Source organism: Carcharodon carcharias, chromosome 26 (assembly GCF_017639515.1).
Source record: "Carcharodon carcharias isolate sCarCar2 chromosome 26, sCarCar2.pri, whole genome shotgun sequence".
NCBI classification, from domain to species: Eukaryota; Metazoa; Chordata; class Chondrichthyes; order Lamniformes; family Lamnidae; genus Carcharodon; species Carcharodon carcharias.
In genome coordinates this window covers 16,101,368-16,112,684 of record NC_054492.1, presented here as the reverse complement: position 1 = coordinate 16,112,684, position 11,317 = coordinate 16,101,368, and the positions used below count along the sequence as shown (strand labels likewise).

The 11,317-nt window shown below is 40.9% G+C and overlaps 1 protein-coding gene across 4 annotated transcripts; it reads left to right on the top strand.

The window, feature by feature from the left end:
- The first annotated feature begins 973 nt into the window (after positions 1 to 973).
- On the top strand, positions 974 to 10,244 carry LOC121269896 (COUP transcription factor 2). 4 transcript variants are annotated; one of them, XM_041174994.1, is made up of 3 exons: positions 974 to 1,399; positions 7,397 to 7,924; positions 9,280 to 10,244. In XM_041174994.1, the coding sequence occupies exons 1-3, from the start codon at positions 1,390 to 1,392 to the stop codon at positions 9,552 to 9,554; spliced, it is 813 nt and encodes a 270-aa protein (XP_041030928.1). In that variant the 5' UTR covers positions 974 to 1,389; the 3' UTR covers positions 9,555 to 10,244. The 4 variants fall into 4 exon arrangements, with proteins under 4 accessions (XP_041030928.1, XP_041030926.1, XP_041030925.1 ...); XM_041174992.1 differs by lacking the exon at positions 974 to 1,399 and adding an exon at positions 5,487 to 6,597; XM_041174991.1 differs by lacking the exon at positions 974 to 1,399 and adding an exon at positions 5,487 to 6,597 and having other exon boundaries at positions 7,376 to 7,924.
- The last annotated feature ends 1,073 nt before the right edge of the window (positions 10,245 to 11,317 follow it).

Sequence of the window (11,317 nt, the reverse complement as noted above, 5' to 3'; positions counted from 1 at the left end):
AATCGCCGCTGGACAAACGGCGCGTTATATTATATATATATATAATATATATAGTGCCAGTAGAAGTGTCTATATCATGTTTTGGTTCTCTTACCTATTGTGCCATTAGAAATGGTTGTACGGAAAAGTAGTGGAGCGGCTAATACTGGCAAGATTCGGAAGTGCACATGTACTTAATGATTTAATTGCGGCAGATTCCTACCCCAGAATCCGGAGGGTGAGCAGTATTTAGCTGCAATCAGGCCAGAAATGTTGCACAAGATTTTTCTCTTGAAAGAGCGCCTATGTGTCCATTGAAGCGCGCTGATCCGAAAAGACAGAGCGGACAAATAAAAATCGATCTGAAGCGACCCTGGCCGTCCTTTTCACACGATTCACACACAATCCCCTCTCAACTCTGCCAAGACAAAGGCCTGAAGCTGAGGGATTCTCCACAAGCTACAGATACCCTTTCGAGAACGCGCAGATAATTTTAGTCTGGCACAAACCACACTCTGTATCAACAATTCATCTCAAAACCTCAAAGTAATATAAGCTCATCTACAGGGCGTTGATGGGGTAGGCAGCGGTTAAGCGTTGGAGGAAATCATCACCTTTGTAATTCTGATGCTGAACCAAGTTTATAGAAGAAGTAAAAATACAAGAAAATTAACTTGGACAAAAAAGTTCTCTAAACTCCAGCAACCACACAAATCAGTAGTATTTAGGGAGAAGGTAGATGGGTTTTAATTCAATTATTCCTCTCTCCCCCTGCCCTTGCTAAACTAACTTAGTGGCAAAGAATTTCTGGTTTGAAAGCAATGCATACGCTCTAAACTATTTTCTGTACTTTGGTCTTCCAACGCCGCCCCTAAAAAGAGAGAAGAAAGATTTATTGGGCATTTTAGTAAAAGCTGTGGAACTGATCGCAGCAAAAGAGCAAAAAATTGCTTAGAGCAAACACTGCTCATCGCTTCGGGGGTGTCGAGCGGCTTGCACTCCAGTGCACTTTTACCAGATCAGCGGCAACACCAGCCCTAGAAAGTTTACCGAGAGATGGGGCGAAAGTTAAATTGCAAATCGAAAGTACTTCCCTTGTTTCTGAATATTTATGCAAGCCTCTCGCTTCTCGCCAAAGGCGAGCCTTTTTTTTATCAGTTTACACTATCGGTCGCGCAAACAGATGACGGTCGATGGAATGAATGATTCTCTTCAATAGACAAATAGATCAGGTGAGGAGGAGACAAGCCCTCCTTCAGTTCACCTGCCAGAAAAAAAAGGAGATTCATCTCACTCAGTAGTTTCCAACTCAGTTCCGCCAAGATTCACAACTTCCTGTGTCCAGAGAGGAGACTCGAACCCATCACGACGCAAATAATTTCGGACACTGAACAAAGACAATTACAAGCAATGATGTTTGGTATGTTTTTAATAAATATATATGTTTTACTTAGTCGAGGGGAGGTACGCTTTTCTTGATCAAGACATAATCGTTCTTAAACACCTGTATTTATTAATTAATCTATATTATTTTGACATCAAGCAGGTTTTGAATTACAACACATGCTCTACTTCGGGGCATATTCAATATCCGTTAAAACAGATAAATTCTTTGCTTTTATTCATTTTATTTTTAAAAAAAATGACATTAAATCAAGCTCGTGCTTTTGTTCTGATTATTTTGATAATCCAGTGCACAGCCCTTACGGTTCCGGGTAGTTGTATATGTGTCTCCCAGTGTAATAGCGATCACCCGTCGGACATTCTATCGAACCGCGAGTGGGTCGCAGTTATCGCCCGCTGTGTAATATTAGCGTTAGACAACAGAACGACCAGAAATAATACAAATTCACCAACTTAGAAATAAAGGAGGCTTCGAATCTTTCTGAAGCGGGTTGCCAGTTGTGTGCGCAGAAACTCAAAGCCTCTTTGCCCCTGTGTTTCAATGAATTATATTTGTCCCCCCCCCACCCCCACCCCCTATATTCATTGCTAAATTGCTGTGCAATGGGTGCTTTGATTTACAACATTAGGTATCCCTGGCGAGCTCATTTTAAAAAACTTCTTAAAAAAATACACCGAATCGCCGTAAATAAGGAAATAACCGTTACTACAATCAACAGATTTTTATTTTGAACTGGGTATTAGAAATTGGTACTCACCACTTTTATCTAGATTCGCATCTGATGATGAGGTGAGGAGGTGGGGGTTGGGGTGGGGGGGGAACACATTTATTTATAGGGAAAAGGAACAGCCGGCTTCGATTTGGCTTTACTGCGTTAAGAGAATCGCTTTAGAGAGAGAAAAAAACAAGTCTGTTACCAATCGGTTGGTTCAGAAAGAAGACAAACGCCAGCCACCTAAGTCAAGCAAGCGTCCAGGCAGATCTGGATAAAATAAACAAAGCGACGGAGATCAGCAGTCCCGCTCAGCAACGTCCGAGTCAATTAGAGAAAAATCCTAAAGAATTAATCACATTAAGGGTGCAGAAGTTTTTTTTTTCGGGGTATAAAGGACGCGTTGTGAGCGAGGAGGCGCCGCGATCCCTTTGAATGTCTTTTCTCCTCTGGAGTTCTACAGCGACACTCCATACGCTAGGTGGCAGCCAGATACTGTACAAGATTTTGACAAATTCTCCAGCATATGCTGCGATTTAGCACTGTAAATTTTTCAGAAGCCCGCTGCACTGACAGCACCCGGCGGTTATCAAAGTGCCACAAGTCACCGCGTAAAAACTGCAATGACTTTGAGATCACCGGGACACAATGGGAACCACTTTCCCTATTCATCGTGCTGCAGTGTAGTGAGGGAGAGAGAAAAAAAAAACAGGGCAAAATCACAGGGAACTCAAATTCAATAGATCTAGCTGGTTATCAGAGAACAACTGGGAAGTAAGTGGCAACCAGTTCGTATTATAAATAGGTTTCTCTAGCCATGCCACTGTTGGCATCCAATACAATATTCAATTTACCAAATCCTATACTTTCCCTTCCACTCCTTAAAAACATTTAAATGGCGGGCTTCTGACTGTCTGGCTGGTTTGTTACTGAGCAACTCAAAGTTACTTTTGAAATTATTACAAAGTGCAACCTGTCCGTTTGAAATAAAGGAAACAGTGATTGCATTCTGCTCCTTAAAACCTATCAAATCCAAACTTTTGTGTGCCTTTCTAAAAAGCCCATTGGCTCTATACACTCTTCGCCAGATAACACTGATATCCTGGCACGTTAGTTTAATTAATAACATAAGATATTCACTTCATAATTCTCGAAATTAACCGCACGTTGCATTTTAGACTGTTGAATGTCAATACTCCATACTATTCTTTTCCCTGGCCTTTTATAAACTGTTACATTGGAAAAGATGCATGCAGTTTGTGGATTACAACATATATTGCTGTAGATACCAGCTGAAGATTTTGTCCAGACTTTGCTAATGTGAGTGAGCGTGGTTTATATGTGTTGCATCAAAGGGGGCATCAAGACGAAATTGAATTTATTTACCCCCAAGTAACCAGGTTTTGGTGTGTTATAGTTTTTAATCATTTTATTAAATTGTAAACACATTGCTGAGAAATTGCTCCCACGTAGTGCATACGTTCAAGCAGATTTGTGGAAAAAAGGGCAGAGAGGGGAAATTTTCTTCTAAGTAACGGTATTTAAAGTGCTACCCACTGCACCTCAAATCGAACACCTGTTTAATGTAATGTTTCCCTCGAATGTTCATAACTTCATCTTTTATAAATTAACTGGTAAACTTTGCAGTCATCGTTTCAGCGTGTAAATATTGGAACATTATCAGTAACAAGTACTTTTAATTTTCAAGACTTACTTGGCAAATGTACAGGATTCCTCTAAAATGTGGACTAAAGTGTATCTTTTAGATTGTTAAATGCTGTGCATTCGCAACTCAGCGCCAGCGAGTTAACACTTTGCAATTTCCTACAATCATAAAATTCGTGCTATTTTTCTCTCCAAACATTAGTGCAATTATATGCATTTATTTAGCAGACCAGAAGAATTTCGCAAATCATCCATTCCTTCAATGAAACATAACCCACAATGCGACCAGAGTCTCCAAAACCATTGAATTTACCCGAACCTGTATATTCTTCACGAACATAATAACATTTGTCAATTTTGCCCCGTTGAAGCGTCCATTTCCTGATTAATTCTAGTGGCGCTGCCAATAAACTAAACCTATCCAACCCGAGTGACCACTAAATGTAATGTGGTGTAAATACAGTTGTCCTTCTTGCAAAATAAAGACATTGGGAATTCGAATCCATTATTACAGAGGGACAGGGAGGGGAAAGCATTATCGGGGCAGCTCGGCTGCAAAGGTTCGCCGCTCTTCCACATGGTTCAGGAAATTTAAAGCGAAATTATTCATTTATCTGCATGCATCTATGTGTTTGTCTGTCTATGTATGTTTCTATGCATCCAGCTAAGTATACGCGCACTTCAAAGCTGTTTTCACTTTTAAGTATTTCAAAGTAAACATGATATTTATCCGTATTAATAATGGTTCATCAGATGAATGAGACCCTCTCGAGCATTCATGGTTTTTCTCAGGCTACACACCTTCTGCAACGTAAAGGAACAATTATTCTTCATAAACCAGCCGTAGCTGATTTCTGACATGGTTGTCCTTAATGTTATTTGGATACTTTCATAAAATCTCTTATAATCCTTGCCACACTTTCAACAGCTCCCGTCAGGATGTCTCAATCAATGCAAAATCATTGCCGCCAATGTTACCTCTTCAACAACAACTTTTGCCCTTGGCAAAACCGATTTGCGAATAATGTGGTTTTCTGGTATTGATGGGAGCTTTGGTGTTAGAGAATATGCTTACTAAAGAAGCTTAGGAAAATCATACCTATATATATATATATATATTATAGCTATGCTCTTGCAAGCTATACCGTGGGCTCTTTATTGATGTCAAGTTAGCTCCACACATTGCACGATTCCACCTCCATGAAGGGCGCGTTTATAAATAATTTTAATTGGGATTGTTCAATGCTGTGGCATCCCTGAACCTTTCTGTTTAATATTCTTTATTAGATTATTTAATACCTGTATATATATTCTGTTAATTTGTGGTAGTAATATTTAAAACATTCTGTTATCTCCCCCCCATCCCCACCCCCACCCCCGTCCCTCCAAATCATTCCTGATTTTATTTAAAAATTAAAAAAAATGGGTGTGTGTGGGGTGGTGGGGGAGTTGGGTTTGGGGTGGGGGGGGTGGTGGAAGAGAAATAAAAAACTTATTTTTTCGAAGTAGACCTCTGCGCATGGATCTAATGTAAATTTGTTCTCGGTCAGGACGTGCTGGATAATAAGTAAGGTGCCTGTCCAATGCGGTGCAGGGGGCGGGCCAGATGTCCCAGCCCCTCGAACCTAAAGCTCTGACCAGTCGCCTTTGATTGTCAGTCGCCAGCAGCCGCCGCTTGGCTCCGTCACTCGGCAGCGCCATATAAGGAAAGCATCTCCATAGAAACGTGTCAGTTTCAATAGTCGTGTCAAAGTTCACTATATACAGCCATCCGCGCAGATTTCCCCTTTCAGAAAAATTACTCCGCAAGCCCGCTCGTTCAAATCGGATTCACTTCCAACCCCCTTTTGCATATTTGATCAGTTTGATTCTCTCTCTCTCCCCTTATTTTTGCCTCCTCTTGCATGAGAGAGGTTCTATAGCTCCTTTTTTTCCACGACGTCGACTCCTTTTTTTTTGTAGTCTCTTTTTTTTTCTCTCTGCTGGCGAGTTGTTGACTCTCTTCGTGTGTGTGTGTCTGTGCAGTTCCTACCAGTACGGCGAAGAATTTATGATCAGTTGATGGTCGGGCAGTTCTACTCCGGATCGTGCATCTGCCTTCAAGAGTCGATCCTTTTTTTTTGTTTTTAATCTTTAACCTTTCATCCCCCTTCGTCCTTTTTTAATGGGTTTCCTGAATGGCTGACTGCGTGCTTCCCTGGTCCTGGCCCCCCGACACTCGCCTCTTCTCTGCCGATCGGGTTTGAACTGCTACTCTTTCTCTCTCTCTCTCTCTCTCTCCCTCTCTCTCCCTCCCTCTCTGTATTTTTTTTTGTTGCTGTCAGCTAATCGACTCTTCCTCCTTCATTTTCCTGATCTGCCGATTCAAAGACAAGACAGGTTTTTTTTTTGTCTGATAACACTCTGCCCCGAGATATGGCAATGGTAGTTAGTACGTGGCGAGACCCGCAGGACGACGTGGCCGGAGCGCAAGGCACACAGCCACCCCCGCCTCAGCAAGGACCGCAACCGCCTTCTGGAGCACCCCTTACCCCGCAGACCCCAGGCCAGCCGGGAGCCCCGGGCACCCCGGCCCAGTCAAACCAGCAGAACCAGCAGCAAGGCGAAAAGCAGCAGCAGCATATCGAGTGTGTGGTGTGCGGGGACAAATCGAGCGGCAAACACTACGGCCAGTTCACCTGCGAAGGTTGCAAGAGTTTCTTTAAGAGAAGTGTGCGCAGAAACTTGACGTACACATGTCGTGCCAACAGGAACTGCCCCATAGACCAACACCACCGCAATCAGTGTCAGTACTGTCGCCTGAAAAAATGCCTCAAAGTCGGCATGAGACGGGAAGGTATTGAGAATTCATTTATTTCAAATGTTTGAGATACTCTAACCAGCCACCGCAACCCCACCCGCCCCCACCCCCCCCCCCCACCACCCACCAACTCCCACCCAGCAAAGAAGCTTGAACTGCTCTGAGTTAATTCTACAAAGTTGCAGCTTGCTTCCTGCATGCCAGTTTAAATCAATTGCTATGCCTGACTCTGTACTTTGCAGAGTCCTCCTGGTTGAGAAAGTCTTATAAGTGTTCTTGTAAATGATTCCCCCCCCCCCCCCACTTGATTTCAGTGTGTCAGAGAGAGAGAGAGAGAAAACTGTGTGTGTGTGTGTGTGTGAGGGAGAGAGAGAGAGAGTGTTTGAAAATAGTAAGATGTAGATTGACCGTAGAAAGCGTGCTTTGATTGTAATCTAATTTGAAAAAAAATGTGTTATGTTACACATGAAACTTCACATGAAAAGAGAGGAGGGCGTTAATAATGTACTGTGCAAGTTGCAGCAGTTTGCAGAGTAAAGTCCAGATAGGAAAATAAATCAGCCATTGTTGTAAAATATTCAATCAGTTTTTACACGCTTTAGAGAAATGACATAGCAAAATGGCATAGCAGTGTTCGGTTTAAAATATGCAGGCTAGGTTTAAAACCTACAGCTTCATGTTGTACAATCGGTGGGAATTTAAAAATATATATATACGGTATGCCCCAGCTATTGTTGCTTGTAGATGGTTAGGGGTGTGTATTGTATGCAAACTGTCTGAAAATGTGGTAAGATTCAGGTTTCAATATCTGTAGTCTGTTCTTTTCGCACTGCAGCAGTCCAAAGGGGAAGAATGCCACCCACACAACCGACTCCTGGCCAGTTCGCCTTGACAAACGGAGACCCACTCAACTGCCATTCCTATTTATCGGGATATATCTCCCTGTTACTGCGGGCCGAGCCCTACCCGACCTCCCGCTACGGCAGCCAGTGCATGCAACCGAACAATATCATGGGCATTGAGAACATTTGTGAACTGGCCGCTCGGCTGCTCTTCAGCGCCGTGGAATGGGCGAGGAATATCCCTTTCTTCCCGGATCTTCAGATCACAGACCAGGTAGCCCTGCTAAGGCTGACCTGGAGCGAGTTGTTTGTTCTGAACGCTGCCCAGTGCTCCATGCCTCTCCATGTGGCTCCTCTCTTGGCCGCCGCCGGGTTGCACGCGTCTCCTATGTCTGCAGACAGGGTCGTTGCCTTCATGGATCACATAAGGATCTTCCAGGAGCAGGTCGAGAAACTCAAGGCTTTGCATGTCGACTCGGCAGAGTACAGCTGCTTAAAGGCCATCGTCCTCTTCACTTCAGGTAGGCAAATATTCATTCCAAAATATGGCTGATCTGTAATCAGAACAGCCATGATATCAGATCAGAATGAACATGCAGTCAAATACTAAGCTCTGATCTCAGTGTACCCTTTATACAACACCTACATTAATATAGACAGGGCTGGAAAGTCTTCGTGTTTTCGCATAATGTAAGTTTTAAAATATGATTAAAACAATTACTTAAAAAAAACACATTTAACCACTCAAAGGTAGTTACTGAAAATTTCCAACGTTTCGCATGCAAACCCATCCCAAGACTTTTTTTAATAAATAAGTACAAATGAAATCCTGGATGGCGATTAAAATATAATATAATATTGCCATTTTGCAAACATTACAGATTGAGTTGAATGCTCTTTCATATTGTGTGCAAAATTGCTGCATTTAAGTTCTAACAGTAGCGCAATCATTCATCTGGGGTTGGTATAAAGCTTTCAGGGATTGATATCAGGAAACAGGAATTTTCAGTTTATGTGGGAAAGCGGTTCACAATCCTTTCCTTGTTGTGTTAGGGTGATCTGGGTATCCAGAGGACTCTGTGGACCCTTTCCAGTGCTTGGGTCGTGACCCACGCTTCCTTTTCTATATTATTACTTCACACATAAAAACGATGCTTTTCCAAAACGTCTTTTTTTTAAAACCAAACTAATCAAATTAGAAGCGAACATTTAGTTAGAGGGAAAAAAAATATCCAGGCGACTGAGCTTAAGTGGGGGTGACGTGTTGTGTGTTTGCTTTAAGTTATCACATGCCAGTTTTTATGAAGTAGTATTTTTCTTAGTCTTTTTTTTATACTTGAATTACTAACCGACTTGGAAACACTTTTAAATGTTATGCGGTTTATTTTGTTTGTTCAGTCTACTTGATCCTACTCAACCAAGAGCAATCGATGACATTACCATAGCAGTTAATTTATTACTATTTGCAAAATGTCAGGCCTTGTGTGCAGCGAGGCAAACTCACTGTTTTGTGAGCACTTTGGTGTTACACGCTGTTGGGGGAAAATATATATATCTACGCATAAATGTTTAACACTACACTCCAGAGATAGCTAAATCTGGTTTAAGTTTAGAAAACCAAAAAGTATTATGTAAAATGTGGTTGTGAATGGTTGCTGTATCTGTGCATTGTGTTTTTCTTTGATGCCTATAATAATATGCGTCTGTTGGGCTGGGTCTAGAGCATTGCAAGATGCAATGGCTAGGTCAGGTCATAACCTATGCTCTCTAATTAAAGGTCCCATGCACGTATGGGTGTAATTTATTTAATCCTACACTTTTTTCTAATATATTTCTTTTTTCACTCCTTCCTTTGTGCCCTATTTCCTTAATGAAGATGCTTGTGGCTTGTCTGATGTGGCCCATATAGAAAGCTTACAGGAGAAATCGCAATGTGCTCTGGAGGAATATGTTCGCAGCCAATATCCGAACCAACCGACCCGCTTTGGGAAGCTTTTACTTCGCCTCCCTTCTCTTCGCACCGTCTCATCTTCTGTCATCGAGCAATTATTCTTCGTCCGTTTGGTAGGTAAAACCCCCATAGAAACCCTGATTCGTGATATGTTACTATCCGGGAGCAGCTTCAACTGGCCTTATATGTCGATTCAATAAATAGGAGGGCAAAAAAGGCAAGTGACATTATTTTGCAAATTCCTTCTGTAAGGGAGGAAATAAAAGGCTGTTACAAGTTTACCTATGTGACACAAAAAAATGAAGAGAGGGAAGAAAAAAAAGGACTGTGGATTTCAATGACTGTACATGAACTTAAAAAAAACGCATTCAAAAACTCTCCTGTGTCGTTCAGAACAACTTGCTACTTATCATTTTTGTAACAAAAGGAAATTAGTCTTTTATTTTGGTTTATTTTGTAAACTTTTGAGAAATATCGATATAAAGATAAGTGCATTTAAACAAGAATCTCAAAATTAGGAGGAAAGAAAATAACATTTTCCAAATTATTATAAATTGTCCTGTGTCTATGTATCTATAGCTGTTTTGTATTTTTCCTGGTTTCAAACCAGTCTCCTCTGTGATTCTCTACTAATAATTTTGATATAACCATTGCTTCTTATCAGATACGGTGTATCACGTAAATATGTTCTGCAAGAATTAAAACTGAATCCACTAAAACGTTAGACGAAAGGTTTTATTGACAGAATTGAAACTTAATGCTGGAAACGCACTTATAGTGTTAACTCATAAGACGTTTAATTTGGGGAAGATGGACTGCAGACCTATATTAAATGATACACACTTGTAATTTAAAAATCCATTGTTGAAAACTCGTTAATATTGACATGTTGGGGGGGGGGGGGGGGAGGTGGGGAGGAGTACATTGTGGGTATATTTCTGAAAGCAAAAATCTTTTAAGTGTCCAAGACACAGTACAATTTTCTTTCATTAAATTTAAGAAAATTTTAGCGATCTGAATGTGGCTCCATTTAGTTCCTGTTGCAGTATAGAGTCCTACCAGGCTCCAAAAATAAAAACGCCTGTTTGTATATTTCCAGTCCATTTGTAACAATTATCAACCCCCTGCCCTTTTAAAGGAAAGTAATGCCACAATTTCTTTTCTTGGATTCAGCATGGAACTCTATGTCGGCACTTACTATTTGACATGTGGTTAATTAAGTATCTAGAGTTTACAGTCGTGTATACAAGCTGAAGGTTTTTTTTAAGTGCAACATTTCTGTACTGTAAAGAGTTATGATTGGATTGTTTGGTCAGTCTTGTGTGTTATATTCAAGAAAAAAATGAAAGTATTCGGAGATTATAATATTATTTGATATATGGAACTTTTTCGCTGTTACAACTGTATGTTCACCCAAGGGAAAAAAATCTCATTACAATGGTCAAACATCGCAGTTTACTGGAGTCATTACAATTCGTGGATTATTTGTCTTATTTACTCAATATACCTGTATGGTTTACTACCACTGTCTGTAGTAGTGGACAAACCACATGCTCTTTCAATGAAAGGATAAACCGTGGACTCATGCTGCTCATTGTCTTTTGGGTTTAGCAGTGACACCTTAAAGATACAGTCAAAAATCCCCAATACGAGACGCCGTTCCCCCTCCTCTTTTAAATTCAAAATGCCATAGGGATTTTGACCACCGACCCTTATTTAGTTCTAACTTAAGTGCCTGTGCAACCAATGTACATTAGACAGGTGTTAGGAAGCATGGATCATTATGTGTTTTAATGGTCAAGATTTTGTTTTGAAGCTTATTGTGTCTAAAGTTCACGCACAGAACACACTTAAACAAGCAATTGCTACTAGGAACAGTGTTGATTGTAAATAAAATATATTAAATGAGATTTATTCAAAAAAGTATGTCTGGAAAAATGTGGTTGCCAATTTTTGTTATTGG

Coding starts and splice junctions, on each gene's coding strand:
- LOC121269896 (XM_041174991.1), top strand. CDS start 6,177: ATGGCAATGGTAGTTAGTACGTGGCGAGACCCGCAGGACGACGTGGCC. Junction 6,598..7,375: donor AGTCGGCATGAGACGGGAAG/GTATTGAGAATT, acceptor CAATATCTGTAG/TCTGTTCTTTTCGCACTGCA. Junction 7,925..9,279: donor CATCGTCCTCTTCACTTCAG/GTAGGCAAATAT, acceptor TCCTTAATGAAG/ATGCTTGTGGCTTGTCTGAT.